Source organism: Cynocephalus volans, chromosome 15, assembly GCF_027409185.1.
Source record: "Cynocephalus volans isolate mCynVol1 chromosome 15, mCynVol1.pri, whole genome shotgun sequence".
Lineage (NCBI taxonomy): Eukaryota > Metazoa > Chordata > Mammalia > Dermoptera > Cynocephalidae > Cynocephalus > Cynocephalus volans.
The window spans coordinates 41,184,626-41,209,319 of record NC_084474.1 but is presented as its reverse complement, the minus strand read 5'-3'; the positions used below and the strand labels follow the sequence as shown (position 1 = coordinate 41,209,319).

Here is a 24,694-nt window from a genome sequence, read left to right as displayed (position 1 = left end):
TCAGTCATAATGTTTTTATTTTCATTTCTGACTTTATTTGGGTCCTCTCTCTTTTTTTCTTAGTCTAGCTAAAGGTTTATCAATTTTGTTTTTCTTTTCAAAAAACAAATTGTTTCATTCATCTTTTGTATTGTTTTTTAAATCTCTAATTCATTTATATCTGCTCTGATCTTTGATATTTATCTCCTTTTACTGATTTTGGGTTTGGTTTGTTCTTGTTTTCTAGTTCCTTGAGGTATAGTGTTAAGTTGTTTATTCAAAGTCTTCTTTTTTGATGTAGGCATTTATTGCTATAAAATTCCCTCAGAACTTCTCTTGCTATATCCCACAGATCGTGGTTTGTTGTGTTTTCATTTTAATTTGTCTCCAGGAATTTTTAAATTTCCTTTTCAACTTCTCTGACCCATTCATTGTTGAGAAGTATTTTATTTAATTTCCATATATTTGTATATTTTCCAGTGTCCCCCCACTCCCTTTTTTTTCGCTTGATTTCTAGTTTAATTCCATTGTGGTCAAACAAGATAATTTACATGATTTCAATTTTTAAAAATTTGTTGATACTTGTTTTGTGTCCTAACATATGGCCTATTCCAGAGAATGTTCCATATGCTGCTGAAGAGAATGTGTATTCTGAAGCTGTTGGATGAAATGTTCAATAAGTGTCTATTAGATCCAACTGGCTTAGAGTAGAAAATAATTCTGATGTTTCTTGGTTAATTTTCTGTCTAGATGATCTGTCCTTTGCTGAAAGGGGCGTATTAAAGCCCTCAACTATTATTGTGTTGGAGTCTATCTCTCCCACTAGGTCTAACAGTAATTGCTTTACATATCCGGATGCTCCAGTGTTGGGTGTGTATAATTAAGCATTATTACATGCTCTTGCCTAATTCATCCATTTATCATTATATAATGACCTTCCTTATCTGTTTTTACAAGTCTATTTGATCTGATAATACAGGAGTACAGCTACTCATGCTCTTTTTTCATTTCTATTTGCACAAAAATATTTTTTTCCATCCTTTCACTTTCAATGTGTATCTTCTCAGGTGAAGTGAATTTCCTTTATGCGATACATTGTTGGTTCTTGTTTTATAATCCATTCAGCCACTCTGTATCTTTTAGTTGAGGCATTTAATTCATTTACATTTATAGTTACTATTGATATATAAGGATTTGTTACTGCCATTTTGTTACTTTCTTTTCTGGATGTTTACTGATCCTTTTTTCCAGTCTTACTGTCTTCCTTTGTAATTGAGTGGTTTCCTCTAGCAATATATTTTGATTTCTTGCTATGAATTTTCAGTACATCTCATAAGTTTTTGTGCTACGGTTACCAAGAGGCTTACAAAAAATGTTACAGTTATAACATTATTTTAAATTAACAACTTCACTTTGATATCTATGAAAAAAAGAAAACACCAAAGCCAATCCTACGCTTTGACATCATTTGCCCCTACTTTTTGACATTTTGTTGTTTCCAGTTACATCTTCTAATATTGCCTATCCTTTATATGGTTGTTGTATTTGTTACTGTCTTGTTAGGTTTGTCCTATAGTCTTCATATTAAGGATAGAAGTGGTTTATTCACCACCCTTACAATATTGGAGTATTCTGAGGTTGTGTACTGAGTTTACTAGTTATGTACCTTTAGATGTATTCCTGCAACTCTTTAGCATCATCTCTTACAGACTGAAGAGCCCCTATTTCTTTTAAGGCACGTCTAGTGTTGATAAATTCCCTCAGCTTTTGTTTGTCAGGGAAAGGCTTTACTTCTCCTTCGTATTTGAAGGTTTTGCTCGATACAGAATTCTTGGTTGACAGTTATTTTCCTTCAGCAGTATGAATATAGCATCCCATTCTCTTTTGGCTTGTAAGGTTTCTAGTAAAAATACTGCAGATAGCCGCATTAGGGCTCCATACAATGCTATATGATTCTTTTCTCTTGCTTCTTTCATTATTTCTTTGTCTTTGGTTTTTAATAATTTGATTATGATATGTCTTGGGGCATTCCTTTTTAGATTGAATTTGATTGGTGACCTCTGAGCTTTCCGTACCTGGTTGTTGTCAATCATCTCCGTACTTGGAAAATTTTCAGTCATTATTTCTTTGAATATGCTTTCTAGGTCTCTTACTTGTTTTCTTTCGGTATGCCAATTATACGGAGGATATTTTGCTTGAAAGAGTCCCATAATAGCTGCATTTTAAAAATTTCTTATTATTTTTCTTTTTGGTTCTTTGACTGGATAACTTTGTATGTTCTGTCTTTGAGCTCAAATTCTTTCCTCTGTTTGATCAAGCTGCTGGAGCTTTTTATCAATGTTTTCAATTCAGATACTGTATTACTTTTAGAATTTCTATTTTTTCGATTGATTCTAGTGCTTTGTGAAGTTTTTTATTCTGCTCCTGAGTTGTTTTCTTGATATCATCTAATTTTCTATGTGTATTTTCTCGTAACTACCTGAACACCTTTAAGAGGGTTATTCTCAATTCTCTGTCAGATATTTCATAGATATGCTGTTCTTCTGGATCCACTGCTTGTACTCTGTCTCCTATGGTGTTGTCCTAGTCCTCTGTTCTTTCTCCATCTTTGTGTATTTATGTTGATTTCTAGGCATTTGTAGCAGACATTTACCTCTTCTAGGTTTTATAGGTGCCCTGTGGTGGTGTTTGATCTTTACTGGCTAATATCAGAACTTTTTCTCTGACCTGTGATTCCCGCACTACCCTCCCACACCCTGTCCCGACCCCATTCTATGGTACATTAATAGATACCATGGCTAAACTCTGCACTTGAACTAATTTGGTGTCCTGTGGTTAATTCCAAAATTAGGGGAAACTTTCTGTGGGGACTAGAACTTGAGATCTGTGCCTGAGCTAGATTGCTGCTTTCCTGCTGTTTCTCAAACTGGGGAAAGCTTTTTGTATGGACTGGATATTGACTATCAGCCTTTCAGTCACTTACAGGTCTTGTGGAGTCACTAAAGACACAGCTGGGCTGTGTGGACTTGCCTGGGACAACCTGTCCTGCAAACTGCCTCCTGCAATTCTTTCACTCTGACCAATCTCCACTGTGTCATGCCTGTGCTGATCAGAAGGCAGATCAGCTTTATACGCTGAGCCTCAATGCTCTCCTGGTGGGTTACCCTCTACCCTTGAACTCCAGAAGTTTCCCATGAGGCAGGCCATGCAGAAGCTCACAGTGAAGACTCACGGAACTCTGGGTGGTTCCTTCCTTCCATCAGCTGCAGCCCCTTACTCCTATGTGGGTTCAGAAAAAACATACTGTGGCTTTGCTGGCCTTGGAGATAAAATGGTACACTCTGAAGCACCCTTCTTCCCTACAGACTCCAAGTAGCTTTAGACAATGGGTGCTACTGTGGCTTTGCTGTCTCCTGGTAGCTGTTCCATGTGCGGCAGCTGCTCCATGGCTTGTACCACACTGGTCCTGGAAGCATCCAGGATGTGGAATGGTTGGATTGGTCCCTCCTACCTCTTGAATGGACTTTCATTCTTTCACAAACTTTACAGGTCTCTCCTCTTCTTGCCCTGAGCTCCAGCATTCTCAGGATGGCAGTTTTTGTGTTTTAATAGTTGTAAATTGATAGGTTGTTGGGCGGGGAGTGATGCTGGGAAATATTATCCCATCTTGATGATGTCACTTATATTCCCTACTGAGCTCCTCCCTTTCAAACATAGATATTAGGCATAGGTAGATACAAAAATAATGAGTTTTATTTGGTTGTGTACTTAATGGTGATGGGGATAACAGGAGTACATCAAGTCTTACTTCATTGAGATAGTTAAGAATCATTTTATGGCTTTTGAAATTCTTTATGTGCATCGCATAAGTTAAGTTCTGCTTCACTGCATCTTCTACTTTGGCTGAGTCTTTTGACTTATAATAAATTCAGTCTGACTGGCACTGGTGGTTGGTTAATAAAAGAAGTCAGTTAAAATATAAAATTATTTACAAATCTTTTGATATAGGGCTAGGTTTTTAAATGGTGAGTTCATTCTTTAGAGTTCTTGCTAGTTTTCTTGCATAATTCAAACCCAAAATGCAAAATTCATTCTTTCTAGTTTTGGTTTCTTTAAACTGAATTAGAGCTTAAAAGACATTTGTAAAGAAAACTAGGTGCAAAATTCTTGATTTTTGTGATTATTCCCCCCCCAATCTTTTACAGTTGTCTCTCCCACACACATAAAACAGCCCCCCTTCCCCCAGCATCAAAATTAATCATTAGAAAGGTATGTACAAAAAGAAAACAGGTTTAGGAATAAATACAATTAACCCATAGTAATCATACAATTCACTGGTAGGACAATAACTAGATAACAGATAACTATCAGAAAATGTTCAAGTTACTTCAGACTCTATAGAGCAGGTCTTGGCAAACAAAAGTCAATGGGCCACACCCGGTCTGCTGCCGTTTTCTTTATAAATAAATTTTTATTGAAACATAGCCACACCCATTCACTTATATATCATCTATGGCTACCTTTGTGCTACAAAGGCAAAGTTTGGTATGGCTTGAAAAATCCAAAATATTTCCTGTGTGGCCTTTTACAGAAAAAGTTCATTGACCCCTTATTCAGAGGTATAAAGAATACTGATTAATTTAATAAATAGTTACCTAGTGGGCAACTAAAACAGTTTTCATTATATATGATGATCAGATTTGGTTAGGTTTGGAGAAAGGCAATATAAGGTTCATTGTCATAGGCAGATACCTCAAATGATGAAAATAAAGTCACCTAGTATTTTGTTTTTTTGGCTACTGGTTCTTGCTATAGGACTGAATCGATGTATACATAAACATGACATTTTCTATGAGCTAATTCTGTCAGACTTCACCAATGCGCAGTCACTGTCTTTTAATATTGGGGGGAAAAGACCAGTAGCTTTCTTTTTCTATTTTTAAATGTGAGTATTTTCCTGATATATTTTTCATTTACCTGTGTTCTTGTTCTTTCAATGTGAGAAGTTCATGAAGTTGTTGCACTTGTTCCTTTTCTTGATGAAGGGAAGTTCTAAGTAAGTTTATTTCTCTATCAGCAGCTGAAGCTTTGAGCTCTACCTCTTGGATAAGTCTCATCTGAGTAAAATACATATAATCATAGTATTCAGATAATAATCTCCTCTGATATTTTAATGACAATTCATATGAGAAAAGTGCATTCTAAATCACATTACCTAATGACTAAGCTGATATTCAAAATTTATTAAATTAATGACGATAGTCAAACATATATAGCCTTAGAAGCATCAAATATACTAACAACTATTGCTTACTTGCATCATATACCTTAATGATAATTTCCATTCAGAAAACATGAAAATGTAATTCCTTTAAGCACGACAAAGCCTTAAAAACTAGCTCTTCCAGAATACAAGCCTAACTATCTACTGTATTTTTACCAACTCTTCCTGTAATTGGTAAGTACCAGTAGCCTTAATTTAGATATAATTCAACAATTAATTAGTAATATATTATAAAAATACAATTAATTAAAAATAATTTAATTTTTGCAAATAGCTTAATGTCTTTTAGGTTTACTGTATGGTATAATTTGTTTCAGGATAGAAGCTATGGATGTTTTAATCCATGTCACTGATACATTAAAGTGGAGAAATACCTGTGCCACCTGCTGTTGCCCTTTTTGCCTTTCCATTTTTTCTAAAGCTTTTTCCAGGGTTCTTAAGTGTGTAAGATGATCGTCTTGTTGCTCTCTTGCTTTAATTAATTCAAAAGTTAGTTTTTTAATTTCATTTTGAAGTTTATGAACCATAACTTTGAGTTGTGCTTTGGAATTTCTCTCTTTAAAAATAATTTCCTTTAGCCTAAAGCAGAAATTATATGTGGCATTAAGTATATTTCACATATAAAAATGATAAAAATTATAGTCAATGTTAAAGTTTATAGCAGAGAGGAAGATTTAAACTTTGTTTCAAACTTTAATTATAGCAAAAATGGCTGAAAAACAACACAATATGCCTTTTCCCGATCCCATAAACTAACGTTGTACCCAAAGGGAAAACATTCTACGTAAATTAACAAAACTTTCTTATGTTAACTTTACTATTCAACAACAAAACTTTACTGAACACCTAATTTGTTTCAGGCATTGTGCTAGATATGAACTTAAAAGCAAATAAAATCAATAAGATACAGATAGTCCCTGCCTTCAAAGTACTCAATATCTAGCTGAGGGAACAGATATGGATACATTTATAAAGCCATGTGACAGAAGTGCTATATGAATAGCTACTTGCAGGTCAACTTTAACTTCCCTGTATCTTTCCCATACACCCAGTATTGATCCCAACTTTGTATTAGTTAGAACCCTTGATTAAAACTGAAAAGTCTTTAAAACTAGTTTAAATAAAAAGGGAGAATTTACTGACCTATATAACTAACTTAGAGAAGGATAGGGTGGGACCACTGAAACCAAGAACATGATCATCATAAGGACTCTCTATACAGGTATACCTCACTTTATTGTGTTTCACTTTATTACACTTTGCAGATACTGTGTTTTTTATAAATTGAAGTTTTGTGGAAACCCTGTTGAGCAAGTCTATCAGCACCATTTTTCTAACAGCATGTGCTCACTTCATGTCTCTGTGTCAAATTTTGATAATTCTCCTAATACTTCAAACTGTGTCATTATTATAGCTGTTAATGGTGATCTGTGATCAATGATTTTTTGATACTATTTTTTTAGTGGCTGGGCAGTACGGGAATTGAACCCTGGATCCCGGTGTTATCAGCACCACACTCTAACCACCTGAGCTAACTGGCGACCCCTGATGTTACTACTGTAATTGTTTTAGGGGCCACAAATCACACCCATATAAGCCAGAGAAGTTAACTGATAAACGTTTTGTTCTGACTATTCCACCAACTGGCTGTTCCCACATCAGATCTCTCCCTCTCCTTGGATTTCCCTATTGCCTGAGACAACAACAATATTGAACTTAGGTCAGTTAATAACTCTACAATGGCCTCTAAGTGTTTACATGAAAGGAAGAGTTGCATGCCTCTCACTTTAAATCAAAATCTAGAAATGATTAAGCTTAGTGAGGAAGTCTTGACAAAAGCCAAGACAGGCTGAAAGCCAGGCCTCTTGAGCCAAACAGCCAAGTTATGAATGCCAAAAGTTCTTGAAGGAAATTAGAAATGACAGTCTAGTGAATATATGAATGATAAGAAAACGAAACAGCCTTATAGTGAACTGGATAAAAGATCAAACCATTACCTTAAGCCAAAGCCTAATCCAGAGCAAGGCCCTAATTCTCTTCAATTCTATGAAGGTTGAGAGAGGTGAGGAGGCTGCAGAAGAAAAGTTTTAAGCTAGGAGACGCTGGTTCATGAGGCTTAAGGAAAGAAACTGTCTCCATAACATAAAAGTGCAAGGTGAAACAGCAAGTGCTGATGTAGAAGCTGCATCGATCAACTGGCCAGAAGATCTAGCTAAAGTAATTGATGAAAGTGGCTGCACGAAAAAACAGATTTTCAATGTAGATCAAACAGGCTTCTATTGGAAGAGGATGCCATCTAGGGCTTTCACACCTAGAGAGGAGAAGTTAATGCCCGGCTTCAAAACTTCAAAGGATAGGCTGACTCTTAGGGGCTAACGTAGCTGAAGACTATAAGTTGAAGTCGATACTTATTTACCATTCTGAAAATCCTAGGTTCCTTAAGAATGACGCTAAATCTACTCTGCCTGTGCTCTATAAATGGAACAACAAAGCCTGGATGACAGTACATCTTTTTACAGTATAGTTGACTGAATATTTTAAGCCTACTGCCAAGTTACAAATTAGCCCAATTTGACTCATATATCCACTCCATGAAACAATCACTGTGGCTATGGGCTAAGGCATTATGTTATCCAGCTTGGGTCAGATGCTTACCCCTTAACCAAATACTATCAGCAGAGAGGTAATTGATACAAGTCTTGTGTTTGGAAAGGGGAAGCTGATAAAGACACACCCTCATGAAGGAATTACTGAGTTAGGCAGCCACCCTAAGGTATATCTACTGTAATTTCCATGCAATATTTTTAAAAAATATGGTATTTTAAAAAGTTTGTAGAAAAACTGAATTAAAAGATAAATATTCCCATAAACTTTCTGAAGTACCCCTATATATCCATCAACTTCTATATTACAGTAATTTTTCCAATTCTTGTCCTTAGCATCTCTCCTTTGCCTTTAATTAGAGTAACTCCCAACTGATCATCTTCTGTTCATTCTCTCAACTCCAGTGGGGTATGTTATATGAAAGAGTTTTGGACATTATTATTTTGTGGGATGGGCTGGAGAAGCTAAAGACAAGTATAACTAGAGCAATCAGCTAAGCAAAACATAAGGGCCTAAAGTAAGGTAATAGTTTTGGGATATAGAGGAGATAGTTCAGCATCTTTTAAAAAGTAGAATGAAGATGTTATCAACACCAACTGGCTGTATGATACAAGAAAGACAAAGGAAGCAAAAAATTGACTCAGATTTCTAGCATTGGTGACTGTATGCTGGATGGGACACCTTTTATTAGGGCAAGAAATACAGAATATGGAAACAGAGGATGAGTCTATCTAAGGAAATGCTGACCTAAGACACTTAAAAGAAATATAGGCAAGGCACTTTCAGTTGATACTTAGATAACAGATCTGGTCATCAAGGTATCTTGATGACAATAAAGATACCATATAGATAAGATTTATTTTTTGAGATAACGTATATTCACAGCAGGTACGTAGATGTTAGACCTTGTATTAGCTGCCAGAGATATAGAATCCTTACCAAGGTACATAAGGGATTATCAAGGTTGGTGAGGATCTAATCTTAAAACAAATAATTGTGGTACAGATAAAAGGAGAGTCAGAAACAATTGAAGCTGATTCATCAAGAGAACAATGAATATGTTAACATGGGGAAACATGGGCAAAATAACAGGTTAAGTGTATTAGTCTGTTTCTGTTGCTCATAACAAAATGCTTGAAACTGGGTGATTTATAAAGAAAACAAAATTTATCACTTATAGTTTCTGAGCCTGGGAAGTCCAAAGTTCATCTAGTGGTGGCGACAGTGACCTAGGGGTCTCACATTGCAAGATGGTGGAAACAGAGAGAACAGAGAGAGAGAGAGACTAACCTCCTCATTCACTCTCTTTTTAAAGCCCTCAGAATCTCACCCTGACTGCCATTATTAATCCATTTACTATTGCACAGTTCTACCATCCAATCACCTCTTCAAGGTTCCACCTTTCAATTACCATAATAGGATTTCCCACCCTTTTAACAGTCAGAGTGGGGGCTAAGTTTCTAAAACATAAATCTTGGGGAACACAATTCAAGCTTCAGTGAGTTTGGGGGTACATAATTCAATCCACTACATTAAGTAAGGATAAAGAAAAAGTGTGCCCAAAGCCTTCCAATTAAATGGAATTGGGCTAGCAGCCCCAGGTACAGTTTCCTCTAATATCTCACTAAATAATACCTACAATACAGAATAAAGCAAAAGTTCATACACATACAACTAAAAACAAAAGATTACATAATGCCAACATCTGGGAGGAATTTCAATTATAATGCAAACAAATGGTAGTAATTTGAAATGAAAAGTAGAACACTCAGGCTTTGTCTCATAAAACTGTTTCATCCTGAAAAAAAAAAAAAAAGATATATCTTCTCTCTTCTATTGTCCGCCCATTAACTCAGACACAGGGTCTCTATATATGTGTCACTACATAGTTTTGGTTACCTATGTACCTACTGCAAGCAAGTGCATCTCTTCTGAGGTAGTCAGAGTACCATTAATTTAACCCCACCCATAGTAACTTCTTGTATCAATTCAGAAACAACAATTCCCAAAACATAAATAAGGCAGTAAGTTGGTAGATGGTGGTGAAAGGACTAATAACAGCATAATACATCATAGCTTGCATAATTACAAAGGTTCTCATAGCACACATTTGGATATTATCATTTTCCTTATACTCCACAGGTACAACATATGAGATAAGCAGGCAGAGAAGTAGAAAATACCACATCAGTAACAAAACTTTACCAGTTAAATGCTTGAAAAAACTGGGAATTGGGTTAGGAGCTATGTACATTAACTACTCAAATGAGATCTTAGAAGGGGGAATTATCCACTGTATAATCAGACAGGAAATTAAACCAAGAGCAACTTCCCAAATCCTATCTGTTGGCAAATAACAAGTCAAGAGATCTAGTGCTCATTCAAGGATAAGAAGAGAAAAAAAACAACAGAAACTCTGTGGAAAAAAATCTTATAACTATTTAAGGAAAAGCATAACTTTACAAATAATTACTTAGAGGAAACAGAAAAAAACAAAGCTTTAATAAGGGAAATTCAAAAAGTTCATAAAAAGATTTATATTATTTTCAGTTCCATTTTTCCATGAACTTTTTGAAGTATGCTTGTAAAGTAGAAAACTGTTTGGTATTTTCACAGAACAAAATAAGATAGACCTATACTAAAGAATGTAATACAGAAAAAAACAATAAAATGGGAGATGGAATGAAGATGTTGAAAAAATAAAAACACTGGAATTAAGAAACCTGGACTGTCTGGTACCAAAGCCCATTGCAGAATATAAATATGTAACAAGATACTGAATATGATCTACAAACCTTAAATAAAAAGTTTACTAAACCCTGCTCTAGTCTCTTGCTATTCTTTACTTATAACATTTATCTATCTGATACTTCCCTGCTTGAGGGCTCAAATAAATGTACCTTGAATTCCCTGTTTATTTAACAAGCTAATAAAGCACTAACTCTTCTAATAAAATTAGTTCAAATTGCACTAAAACCACATACATTGTTTTTGGTCACACTATGACTGGTTTAAACTAAGGTACTCCAGTTCTAAGTTCAGTATTCTTCATGCTATATCTTTAGGTTTACATACTTTCCCCTTACCTTTCTGTGGTAAGTAGAGCCAGGCTATGAACATCTCGCTTCTCATTTGCATGCTTATGCAGTTCATCAATATAATCCATAAGTTTCTTTTCAGCTTGCTCAGCTTTCCATCTCTTCTCTCTCTCTTGGTCTAGCTGTTCAACAAGGGACTGAAAGAAAACAACTATGTTATATGAACTTGGAAAAGTTACCTACCTTCTTACAGCCTCAATTTGCTCATTTATAATACGGGAATAATAGTACCTATTTCAAAGAGCTGTGGTGAGAATTAAATTAATGGAAGTAAAGCATATACAACATCAATAAATGTCATCTGCTGTTATTATTACTATTGTTATATAGTTATTTTTCTATTTTATTCTATATATTTATATCATAATAATTTTTTTCTTCAATATTAATGTCTTCACAGTTGAGAATAAGGGGAGCAAACCAGCAGCATGAAAGGTGTAAATCATTTTAAAAGGCAATTCTGTTACTGGAAGACCAGTGCACAGTACAATCAAAATAACAACCAGTACTTCAACAAGTAAAATAAGAGCAAGTTAATAAAAAATACAAAAACAAAATATGAAGTTAATGAAAAATACAACATAACAAATCAACATTTACTAAAAATTCTCAACAACATGAGAATTAAGGCGAATACTGAAGAACTTTAAAATTCTGGAACATCTTTTAATCTGGGATCCATGGGTTCAAAAGTAGGTTTCAGGAGAGTCCATGAAAACCTTGAAATTATATACAACATTTTTTGAATGTGTTTAAAAATAGACTTCTTTCTTTGAGTAGAAGACTTGTAGATTTCCTTAGATATTTCAGGAAGGGAAAAGTTACTTATTCTCTTCACTCCAATAAAATTACAAACAATACTTTTTGCTCATAAAAACATGCATAATTTTTCTGGGACTTTGTATGTAAAACTAAGATCATTCACATTCATTTTTTATGAACCTCGTTAATCATACCCGGTAAGTGTTGTCTTCTGAGCTACTTTTTTCTACTTTAATTATTTCAGTCTTTGGCTCTTCTGATTCTCGTAATATATGACAGTTTGCTAAAGATGATCTTACATATAATTCTTTAAGGTAAGGTTGTCTCATTTTACGATTGTAACTGTAAAGAATAAAATATAGGATAATCCAAGAAAATTAGTGTTTATACTTTAACATTAAAATTTGTAGTCGTATATGCAAACAACTTTTTAAAAAAGAATATTAAATAAAACAGTAATAACTTGGACAAACTATTGAATGGGTATGCTTTGTTGATTAATGAGAGCCTCAAGATTTTTAAAAAGATAATGACTCTACAAATGCTCAGTGTTCAACATATTCCAGTAGGGTAGAATTCTTGGCTATATCAGAATAACTTAAAAAGTACTCTCAGTACTCAGGACTATGGTAAGATGACCTCCCCCAAGAACTCAGAAAAACAGTAAATATAATGACCCTTCAGGAATTAAAAGTTTAAAACTGACATATAATGAATCAGAGTAAATAGATTTCTACATTACTAGCCAGAGGCCAAAGAGATTCCAGGGTATGTCCTGACCTAAGTGAACCGAATGTTGAGTGTATATGTAAGAGTATAATCAGGTAGAATTACAAAAATAAGCAACTTAGGTAATAATACAGAGAAGTGGATCAATTTTACATAAATTTACATGAATGTACTGACCAGATCTGAGCCGAACAGACTGAAAAGTCAAATCTTTGACTTTAATAAAGTAATAAATATCACCATGAGACACCTTTAAAGAAGAAGCCAGCCAAACTAAAACAAGTACCTTACAAAAGGGTTGCTGCCTCTACTGTGGTGCTTAATAGTTTGGATAGTTTTGGCATAATATGGGATTTTTGATCTTCGAGGAACTTTTCTATTGCATTCTTTTCTGTTTCCATAGTCACTTTCAGAAGTTATATCTGTGTCTCTTTTTGGTCGGAGCTCTTTCTCGGGAACATTATCTATTAAAGAATTAGATGTCTGGAATAAAAAAAACCCAACAAAGTTTGTTAAAAGTTCAATTTAACATAAAAAAATTTAAATTTAAAATTTCCTAAAATATTATGATTTTCTATAAAATTAAGGTATATTTGAAATTAAAGACAGGGAATTCAGATTTAGGTATGAACAAGCAAGCTTCCACCAAGTTGATTTTCTTGTAGATAAAAATTATAGACTCCGGGAAAAATATAACAAAAACCAAAAAAGTACCCATAGGCCTTGGAAATTGAACAAAAGTAGGATTATTCTGGAGGGGAGTTGACACTTGGAAAAATGGACCAGAATGGAATGTTTCCGTTTTTATCATTTTTAGCCTGAGAATATATCAAAATCAGCACCATGCAGGGAGACTAAACCTCAGGTAGGAAAAACCACAGATCTTTGGGCCTGAAGAATGAGAGGGCAGTATGAGGTAGATTGCAAGTAGTCCACTAATGCATAAAAGAAATGAAATGAAGTTAGAACTGCTGCCTATGAGACAAATTTATAGTTTGAATCAAACCAAGTTAAATTCTTACTAAAACAAAAATGTGAACACTCTTTGGAGGACTATAACAGAATCTAAAGTCTCCACAACATTCACAATGTCCAGGACGTGTTCCAAAATTACCACAGAAAGAACCAGGAAAATTGACCTATTCTCAAGAGACAAGGGGATCACATGGAAGCCAAACCTGAGATGACCTCAGTGTTTGAATAAGCAAACAAGGACTTTAAAATAGTGATTATAACCATACTTAATGAGATAATAGGAAAATATGCCTGTCATAAATGAAAAGACAAGAAAACTCAGCTCAGAAATAGAAACTATACAAAAATGGAAATTCTACAACTGAAAAATTCACTGTCTAAAGTAAAAATTGCCTGGCTGGGCTTAGGATTAACAAGCAGAATGAGGCATAAAGAAAGAGTAAGTGAACTAGATAATTCAGTGGAAATTATTCGATATGAAAAATACAGAGAAACAAAATGATAAAATGTACAGAGCCTTGAAGAATTGTGACAAAATATCAAAAAGTCTGAGTGAAATCTAAAAAAGAGAAAAGAAGGTGGCAGAAAAAAATTTGAAGAAATTATGGCCCCAAATTTCCCAAATTAGGTAAGACACAAATTTACAGATTCAAGAAGCTCAAAGAAACCCCAAGCAAGAAAAAAATATGAAGAAAAACTTCCTGATGCACCATGCAGTCAAACTGCTGAAAACCAAAGACAAAGATAAATTCTTGAAAGCAGCCCCCCCCGCAAAAAAAAGAGAGAAAATGACATTTGACATGCAAAAAATTGAAGATTTGAATTAATGCTGACGTTGCACTCAAAACTAGGGAGGCCAGGAGACAGTACTGAAAGGAAAAAAAGTGTCAATCTAGAATTTTATATCCAGTGAAAATTCCTTCAAGAATAAAGGTGAAATAAAGAGATTCTGCTGTCCGTAGATGTGTACTACCAAATTTGCTAAAGAAAATTCAGGCTGGAAGTCCTGGCTGAAAGAAAATAACATCATATGAAAACCTGAATCCTCAGGAAGAAATAAAGTATTTCTCACATGATTTATATCCAGGTAAATACAAATGATGTTTAAATATTTTCTCTCTTGGGGCCAGCCCGTGGCTCACTCAGGAGAGTGTGGTGCTGATAACACCAAGGCCATGGGTTCGGATCTCATATAGGGATGGCCAGTTAGCTCACTGGGTGAGCGTGGTGCTGACAACATCAAGTCAAGGGTTACGATCCCCTTACCAGTCATCTTTAAAAAATAAATAAATAAATAAATAAATAAATAAATAAATAAATATTTTCTCTCAATTCCTTTAAAGCAAAAATGAAAATTGTTTTTTAGAGTTTACAATGCATCTAAATGCAATATATATGACAACTATAGCAAAGTAAAATAGATGCAAGATTTCTATATTTTACATGAAGTGATATAGTATTAACTCTAAGTAGACGGTGAGTTTATTTTTAGAGCAACCACGACAAAACAAAACCTAGAGAAGTTATAACTAAAAAAGCAATATATAAATTAAAATAGAAGTATAAAAATATCCAACAGAGGTAGGGAAGGAGGAAAAATGAATATAAAACAGAGATAAACAGAAAACAAACAAATAAAATGGTAGACCTCAATCCAACTTCATCAATGATTACAGTAAATTTTTATGAACTCTTCAAAAGGAGTGATGGTCAGATGGGATTAAAAAACAAGACCTACCTGTATACTGTCTACAAGACCCACTTTAAATATAAAGACAGAAACAAGTTAAAAGTAAATGGATGCCACAATGAGTTGTCACTTTATACTCATTAGGATGATGTTTTAGTCCGTTTTGTGTTGCTATAACAGAAATACCTGAGACTGGGTAATTTATAAGGAAAAGACGTTTATTTGGATTAAGATTCTGGGACAGCCACATCTGGCATGGGCCTCAGGCTTCTTCTACACATGGCGGAAAGTGGCAGGCAGCCGGCAGGTACAAGCAGATCACATGGTGAGAAGAAATAACAGAGAGAGAGAAGGTGCTGGGGTCTTTTTAAGTGGCAGGCAGCCGGCGGGTACAAGCAGATCACATGGTGAGAAGAAATAACAGAGAGAGAGAAGGTGCTGGGGTCTTTTTAAGCAACGAGCTCTCGCAGGAACTAATCAAGCAAGAACTCACTCATTAATCCTCCCACCCCCAGGGAGAGCATTAATCCATTAATGAGGGATCCGCCCCAATGACTCAATCAGTTTCCAACTCTGCCACATTGGGGATCAAATTTCCACATGAGTTTTGGAGGGGACAACACATCCAAACTCCATCAGATGGCTATAATCAAAACAACATACATTATCAAGTTAGCAAGGCTGTGGAAAAACTGAAACCTTCATATACTGCTAGTGGGGATGTAAAATGGTGCAGCTGCTTTGGAAAGTTTGGCAGTTCCTCAAAAAGTTGAACATATAACTCAGCAATTCCACTTCTAGGTATATAGTAAAAAGAAATGAAAACATATGTCCACATAAAAATTTGTACATAAATGTTTACAGCAATATTATTCACTATAATAGCCCCAAGGTGAATACAAACTCAAATGTCTACCATCATTTGTCAATGATGACAAATCCACAATCATAGAGATTTTAACACCTCTCATGTAGCAATAGATAGAACTAGACCAAACCCCTCTCTCAAAAACAAAAAACCCAGTATCAGTAACTGACAGAACCACACAAAAAAATCAGTAGACATGGGTTCCTAAAAATACTGTCCACCATCCTCACTTAACAACTGCAGAATACACATTCTTTTCAAGAGCACAAAGAACATCCACCTAGAAAAACCATATGCTGGGCTACAAAAAAGTCTCAATAAATTTTAAAAGACTGAAATTATTCAGAATATGTGCTCTGAATAAAACAGAAGTAAATTAGAAATTAAATACAAATAAAATATCTATAGAACCACAAATGTTTGAAAATTAAAGTATTCCTAAATAATCCTTGGATCACGAAAGAAATCACAAGGAAAATTAGGAAATATTTCTAACTAAATGACAATTAAAGGAAAACGTATCAAAATTTCCAGAATTTAGCTAGATCAGTGCTTAAAGGAATATTTATTGTTTTAAATGATTATATCAGATGATAGGTTTAAAAACAATGACCTAAGTGCTGCTTATATTGTTAGAAAATGAAGAGCAAAGTAAATTTAAAGTAGAAGGAAAAAAATAATAAAAAGCAGCAGAAATCAATCGACAGAAAACAAATAGTAGAGGAAATTAACAAAGCCAAAAGTCAGTTCTCTGAAAAGATCAACAAAATCTCTAGCTAATTTGACCAAGGCAAAATATAAACACATAGAGAGACACAGATTGTCAATATCAGTAGTGAAAGATGATCACAGATCCTACAGAAATTAAAAGAAAAATAAGAAAATATGAACAATTTTATGCTGACAATGAGATGAAATGAACAAATTAACTGAAAAATACAACTTACCCAGGCTGATAGAAGAGAGAGTCCAAAGTTAGAGTTTACAATTTGAAAGGTCATCTGATTTCTTTTCGAAAAAGACATCAAAGGAATCCAGTGAAAAGAAAAGGCTTTTCAACAAATGGTGCTGGAATAACTGAATATCCATATGAAAAAGAGTGAACTTCAACCTCTACCTTCTACCCCACACAAAGATCTAAACACAAAAGGTTAAAACCATAAAACTTTTAGAGAATAACAGAGAATGTTACTTGGGGATACCCAAGAGTTTTTAAAGTCACAGAAAAGAATAACCATAAAAGAAAAAAAAAATGATAAATTGGACTTCATCAAAATTAAAAACTATTGCTTATCAAAAGACCATTAGGGAAATGAATATGTGATCCACAGACTGGGAGGAAATATTCACACAGATGTATTTGACAAAACACTGGTATCCAGGATATATAATAAATTCCTACAACCTAGTGATGGATAAACAACCCAATAAAAATATGAGCAAAAAGTTTGAATAGACCCTTCACATGAAAAAGTGCTCAACATTATTGATCATTAGTGAAATGCAAATTAAAATCAGAATGAATATCAGTATACACCCAGCAGAACAGCTAAAATAACATCAATGCTAACACCAAACATGGGTGAGGATGTGGAAATGCATACTTAGTTAAATTGGAACAACCACCTTGGAAAAAGCTCTGGCAGTTCTTATAAAACTAAACATACATTCACGCCATAACCCAGAAATTAACACCTCTAGCTGTTTACTGAAGAGAAATGAAGACATATGTTCAACAAAAGATTTGTACAGTAATGTTCATAGCAGCTCTATTCATAAATCTGAAATAAACTAGTGGTACATAAATAGGATAATGGAAAAATAAACTGTGGCATATTTATGAAACTGAACCCTACATAGAAATAAAAACAAACTACTGATACACATAAGAACATGGATTCATTTCAAAAAGGTTATGCTGAGTAAAAGAAGCCTTACATGAAAGAGTGCACACTGTATGATTCCATTTATATTAGATTCTAGAACAATTAACAAATAATCGTAGTAGTAGAGATAAAAATCAGAAAACTGCTTGTCTCTGGAGAGGCAGGGAAGAATTGCTTGTGGGAGAGGGCATGAAGGAACATTCTAGGATGTTGGTAATTTTCATCTTACAGAAGTGTGGGTAACAGGTATGTATGTACTGTCAACTTAGGAAACACATGCCCTTGTATTTTATATTAAAAAAACAATAAAAAACATTGTTAAACAAATACTGAACTCTAGTTAATGATACTCATGCTTAAGTATTTAGAAGTGTACTGATGCATTCTATTTACTTTGAAATGTGTTATAAGAAAGTATAATAAAATGTTAATGGTAGATCTACTTGGTGGGTATACTGGTATTCACTAAGAAATTCTTTCAAATTTGCTGTGAAAATAAAAATGTTCATAATAAAATGTTAGGGAAGAACTAAAAAGAAAGGCAAAAAAGCTTTTCACAGAGACAGAATTCCCCAAATCAGTGGGATAATTATGATTTTAAGTCCTATGGCTAATAATAATTGTCCTTATTTATAGTACATTTTCGGTAACTTTATAATGGCTTTACTTATAAAATGATACTTTTGAAATAAAATCATTTGAGTGTATACACAGCTAAATTGAAATTCAAATTGCATGTTTACTCGACACCAAGTAAGATGGTGAACAAGAAGTCATTTTCTTAAACATTTTTAATATGCACAGTAGTCAATAATCTTTTTTTCCAGATAGCTAGACTCCTATTCTTGGTTAACAGAGTGGGAAGAATTATCACCATAACTGAGTAAGAAGCAGGACATAGTGGAAAGAATACAAGTAGATAGCAGGATACTTGGGTTTGAAGATCAACTATGTCTTACTAATACTCTTAGATAAGTGATTTAAAGTCCTGAGTTTCTAGATAATAAGGACAATAATATATTAATCTCTCGACTTGATTGGGATATTGTGAGAATAAAATGAGAAAAATCTAAGAGAAGCTGAAAAGTTCATTTTAAATTTAAGTTAATAAGCTTAAATGTAAGTTCTGACATTGGTAGAAGAGTCAGTCATTAGAAAAGATGGAAGATGAAACCTGAGGAAATGGAGGAGTCCCAAAGTTCAGTCATAACGTATGAATGATGTCAAAGAATGTGCAGGGCAACATTCTTGTCCCAGTTCTATTATTATCTACCTACATGCCTCAAATTGAAATTGCAAGAGATTTCTGACACATGGAATCCTCATAGACTTATTCACTCTCACTCACATAAGGCAGATCTCTTGTTTAGCCAGCATTGTTAGTGTTATAGATATGATAATACTTCAGTGTTATGAGAAACCCACTGAACCATGCCCATTCCACAAGCATTTTCTGCTCCTTCCCCCATGCATTCTGAGAAAAAAAAAATTTGAGTATTAAAACTTAAGTTACAAATTTTTAGGTCAAACTGACATTTGACCAATAGCCTCTCTAGACTAAACCACTATCTTTTTACCCTACCTAGGTAAAAGGCAAACATAATCCATTGCATTCAGGAAGATGTGGTGTCAAAGAAAACAACCATCACTGTGGATCAGAGCAAGAATGCTGGAGTGAGGGATAGAGACCGGAATAGCAATAAATTCTAGAAATTTAGTTCATCTGCACAGTTCGTATATTCTAAAAATCAGAATCAACAGCAGGGGTGAAAAAGGATTAACTCAGAAAGGTAGAGATTAATTAGGTGATGGTCTGCTAGAAACTGCAATTGAAGCAGGAACTGTGTAAATTAATTTCCCATTAGCTGTAAGTTCTAGAAATGGTTTTAACCATTAAATAACTGAGAAGTAGTAGAGACCAAAAGTAATTCCATTCCGTAGCCTGAGCCCAAAGAGTTCTCAGCTTGCTTAAGGTTGTTAAAAAAAGATGGGTGGAGTGAAAAAGATGGGTGGGTGAATGTGAAGTACTGCAGAACAAGATAAAGAAATTACATAACAAAGTTGTGAAGGAAGACAACAAGGAAAATGACTGAAAATGTATTTTACCTTTTACTACCATAACTACTACAACAGAATCCTATTTCAATAAAAGAAAACAAAAACATACACACATCGATGCATTCAGTATAGATGATTTCTGGTTGGTCAGTGTGAAGGTTAATTCTAGGTGTCAACTTGGTTAGGTGAAGGAATGCTGAGAAACCTGGTAAAGCTATCGTTTTAGGTGTGTCTTGTGAGGGTGTTTTCAGCAGAGCTTAGTATGAGAGAGTCTGAGTGGACTGGGTGGGAAAGACCCACCCTCAACGTGGTTGGGAATCAGAAGAAACTAAACTATCCGTAAGACCTTCTAAACACTTATAGGTGTGATGAATCCGCTGCGGGTACAGAGAGAACAAAAGACAGAGGAAAAAGGTGAATCTTTCCATCCTCTGGAGCTGGGATACACTCTTCTTCCCTGTCCGTGGTCATCAGAGCTCGAGACTCGTCAGCTTTTGAGTTCCAAGACTTACACGGAAGGACACCATCAACTTCCCTGGTTTTGAAGCCTTTGGACTTGGACTGAGCCACGCTACCAGCATCCAGTTTGTAGACGGCCTATTGTGGGACTTTTCTGCACAGTTGCGTGAGCTAATTCCCCTAATAAATCCCTCTCATATAATTATAACATAACCCATTGATTCTGTCTCTGGAGAACCCTGACTAATATAGTCAGCTTGTACATAATTTTTATTTTACATTTTCTTAACTACTTTTTCTTCAATAAACACATACTGCTTTAGAAAAGTAGAAAAAATAGTTACTTCATGGAGAAGCTCTAAAATTTGATCATCTAATTTCTGGAGTTTCATCTCATTCTGAAAATCATTTTCATGATTAATTTTCTCTGGCTCAGAAGATGGACACACAGATATACAAGACGTCAAAACGGTGTTTGCTGGTGTACTTGCAAACTGCTCCAAGGGAGCTAATTCATCGATGGGTGGTGTTACCACTGGCATATTATCAATGATCTGTGACACAGAAACATACCAAAATCCTCTTAATTTACATTCATTTATTAAAATTTGAAGATATCTTTTATGTTATGTTTATGTTATAAAAAAAATACAATACCTCATCTTCACTTATATTTAGGGGAGAATCAGAAGAAACTAAATTATCCAAAAGACCTTCTAAGCACTGTAGGTGTGATGAATTTATTTCTGCCAAATTTACTGGTTCACCAAATATGTTCTTGCAATCTAGGATTCTGAGCTGTGGCAAAGTCTGGAGAATAACTGCTCTGTACCCTTGGAAACAAATCATTCAAACTGAAAACTTAAACATTAAAAAAGAGAGATTATTTCTAGGATAAACTAAATTTATCAGCTAGTAGATTTAGCCCCTGAATGAGAAAATTAGTCTCAGAAAGCAACTAGAAATGCTACCTTTCAACTTCTCCAGCAGGTAATCATTAAATACAAAAGAAACAAAACACAACCTCCAGCCCTCCCAAATAACCCCACTGATGAAGTTCAGAAAGTTAAAACTGTCACCTCTGAAAAGTTATTTTTAAGCTATAATGCATAAAACCAGTAGCAATTTATTCTAGGAAGCTAAACATTTGTTTTATTTTTAATATGATTAATATAAACATAAATCAGGATGATGTGGATAATGACCAAAGTGCCAGAATTTTCCTAGTGAGGGCTCAAGGATTAATAAAACATCCCTCTTTTTGCCCCTTAAACCTAACTGATACCAAGTTTAAGCTCTTAAAAAAATCATTTATTTATTAATAATGTAATAAATTCATATGGTATAAAATTCAAAAGGTACATGGTAAAAAAGTTTTCCCAACATTTCCTAATCTCCAGTTATCCAGCAACCTTTCCTGGGGTTAGCCAATACTATCTTTTTTTGTGTATTCTTCCAGATGTTTTACATACATACATACTCAGCATATATATATGTTACCCTTTCTACACAACTGCAATAACTTTGCAACTTGCTTTTTTTTCTCCTAATATATATTGGATAATTGTCCATTAGTAGATAAAGAGATCCTACATTCTTTACAATAGTATTATACTGTATAGTATTATACTATTAAAATATACGATAATGATATAATTTAATTTTGAGGCTTTAACTTATCAAAATATAAAATTGTCTAAATAAGAGAATTACCAATCTGTTCATCCTGTTTTTTTTAACAGCAATTTGTTAGTAAACTAATTTATTTGCAATTATGTTTTCCAAACACATAATAAAACATTGCAAAGCTTATGACTAAAATAAAAAGAGGTCATAAACACCAATATCAGGAAATGAGAGCTTTGAATATTAACTGTTACAAAAAGTATTAAATTAATTGTCATACCTGGTAGATGACAGACAGGATTATCATCTCCATCTTTCTCCAAAATAAGATTGGTCAAGAAGTGTAATCCTACCATACACTGAAGTAAGTGATGGATACTATCTACATAATTACCATGTAGGTCAATATATCTAAGCTTATGCTTAAGTCCATGAAGAGGCAGCAACCCTGCAATAGGAAAAAAATTCTTTTGATGCCACAAAAGTAGACTTTCCAATAGCTAATTAAAATATTTGTTATACAGGTTATATTTTGAGAGGCAAAGGAGAAGGATTAATAAGACCTGGCTGTGAACAGCTACGCCTAATGAGCCTAATGAATAGGACACTGGTAAAGTCAAGTGTTGTTTTGAAGAAACACAGATTTAGCTTCTCTTTGAGGCTTTAGTTTAGCACTTGAAATCAAAACAAAACAAAAGGACCTTCCCAGGTCAATGCATGCACTTATATGAGAACAAACATTAAGCAATGGCCTTAGGCTCTCTCGACATATCATTTTTGATTAGCAAACATAAGAAAACACTAGACTACCATCCGATTTTGTTGGTTTGAATATAAATACAAATAACACTCACTTAATTTAGTTGCCTGGAATTATTTCTTGCATGAGCTTATCTAGAGCATTTTGTAGTAGATGCTATTGGTGCCTGGCCCATCTCAGACCTCTGCTGCAGCTGTCGTGGACAACTGCTATATACATTGCTAGTGTGTCCCCTCGAGCACTCCATTTCTCTCTTTGCCTGAGAACTTTCCTCAAAATTGAGGGAGCTTGTTGAGCAAAGGTACAGCCTGAAAGTGTGAGAGAGTTAACATCTCCAGAAGTCTGTCAAACAGGACTTCTTAGTGGATGAATGCCCCAGCTTCTCTTCTTTTGGAAGGACTGTTAAGGGACGCCCCAACCCCTACTGATCTTAACATATGCATTCTGCTTCTGTACAAATCGCTTGCTAAAATAAATGGGGAATCCAGGGAGGGGAGGGGCTACAGGGCTAACCACAAAATTAGCTTATGTACGGCTGGCTTGCTTGCATTGGCTAGATTGTGTCAGGTGCGAAAAATTCCCGCCTAGCTAAAAATAAAAGCTGCGAGAGGTTTCAACTCGGGGCTGCACTTCTCGATTGGCCTGCGTAGCCCTGGCTGCCAGAAATAAACTTTTTTCCTTTTCCTATCACCCGGTTCTCGTGGGCAAATTTCTTTTACCCGTCGGACGTTGGCCATAACAGGACTATTCTGAGACTCACTCTGTTATTAGAGGGTACTAATTTACAGTTTTGCTTAGGTTAGCACTCTCTGTATTCAACTTTTTTTGGTTTCTTTAACCTGGCTGAAATATCTTTTTCTCCTCAATGTGCTTTGTTTCATTTTTCTGTCACATCCTCAGAAAAGTTTTCTCTCACTGCTCTCTATGAGGTCTGATTTTCCTGTCATACATCCTCATAGTACTTAGCATTTCTTCTTAACTAACCATCACATTTGTAAGTCCTTGTTCCATGTTACAGGTTCTTCCTCCTATGTTTCAACTTTATGGTCTTGTCCTGCTTAAATTTTAGAATACCCTAGGGCTCAGTCCTAGGTTCCCTTCTATATCTACATGCTCTCCAGAATCTCCTATAGTTTCATGGCTTCAAATACAGTGTTGCGTGCTTTTATCTTCTTTTTGCAGTTGGCCAGTACAGGGATCGACCCCTGACCTTGATGTTATCAACACCGCATTCCAGCCAACTGAGCTCACCAGCCAGCCCTATGTCGAATGCTTTTAAATGCCAAATCTACAACTCCAACCATGACCTCCTGCCCCCAAACTGCAGATTATATGCATACATACATGTTCAATAGTGTTCTCAAATTTACTATAGGATCCTTAATCCTCATCCCCTCATTTCTAAACCCGTTCTTCTCCCAATCTCTCAATCTTACTGTCAGTAAACAGTACCATCATCTACCAGTTAATCCAGAGGAAATTTCTAATTAGTTATCTTTGATTCCTCTCTCCCTCACTTCCTCATCCCAATCCATCAGCAAGCCCTATAAACTCTACCTCCAAAACATATCTATTACTCCCCTATGCTATTTCCATCTTAGACCAAGAATCCATCATCTCTCCTCTAGTGGACTGAAATAGTAACTCGATGCCTGACTTCCATTCCCACCCACCTAAAATCTACTCTCTACTCAGCAGCCAAAGTGATTTATTAAAAACATAAATTATGTCACTCCCTTGTTTAATGCCCTCTAATGACTTCCTATTGTACCTAAAATAAAATGCCAACTCCTTACCCTGCCTACACTTCTCTTTTCTTAGCACATTAACCTCTCATTTGCTCTGCCCCAGCCCATGAGGCTTCCTTCTTACATGTCAAGCTTGATCCTGCCTTAGAGTCTTATCATATAAGTTGC

At 34.9% G+C, this 24,694-nt stretch overlaps 1 protein-coding gene across 3 annotated transcripts in view; it reads right to left on the bottom strand.

Annotated features, from left to right (window-relative positions):
* Positions 1-24,694, bottom strand: part of LRRCC1 (leucine rich repeat and coiled-coil centrosomal protein 1) — a 43,870-nt gene that overhangs the window by 14,256 nt on the left and 4,920 nt on the right. For 2 of the 3 annotated variants that reach the window (XM_063079561.1, XM_063079562.1), the window contains exons 4-11: positions 22,299-22,466; positions 21,050-21,225; positions 20,737-20,946; positions 12,743-12,939; positions 11,922-12,069; positions 10,954-11,102; positions 5,638-5,842; positions 4,957-5,096 (exon numbers count right to left, since the gene is read on the bottom strand). In XM_063079561.1, coding sequence (XP_062935631.1) covers positions 4,957-5,096; positions 5,638-5,842; positions 10,954-11,102; positions 11,922-12,069; positions 12,743-12,939; positions 20,737-20,946; positions 21,050-21,225; positions 22,299-22,466 — 1,393 coding nt within the window. Of the gene's footprint in view, positions 1-4,956; positions 5,097-5,637; positions 5,843-10,953; positions 11,103-11,921; positions 12,070-12,742; positions 12,940-16,936; positions 16,998-20,736; positions 20,947-21,049; positions 21,226-22,298; positions 22,467-24,694 lie in introns of those variants that run through there. The other variant, XM_063079563.1, reaches the window with a different exon arrangement.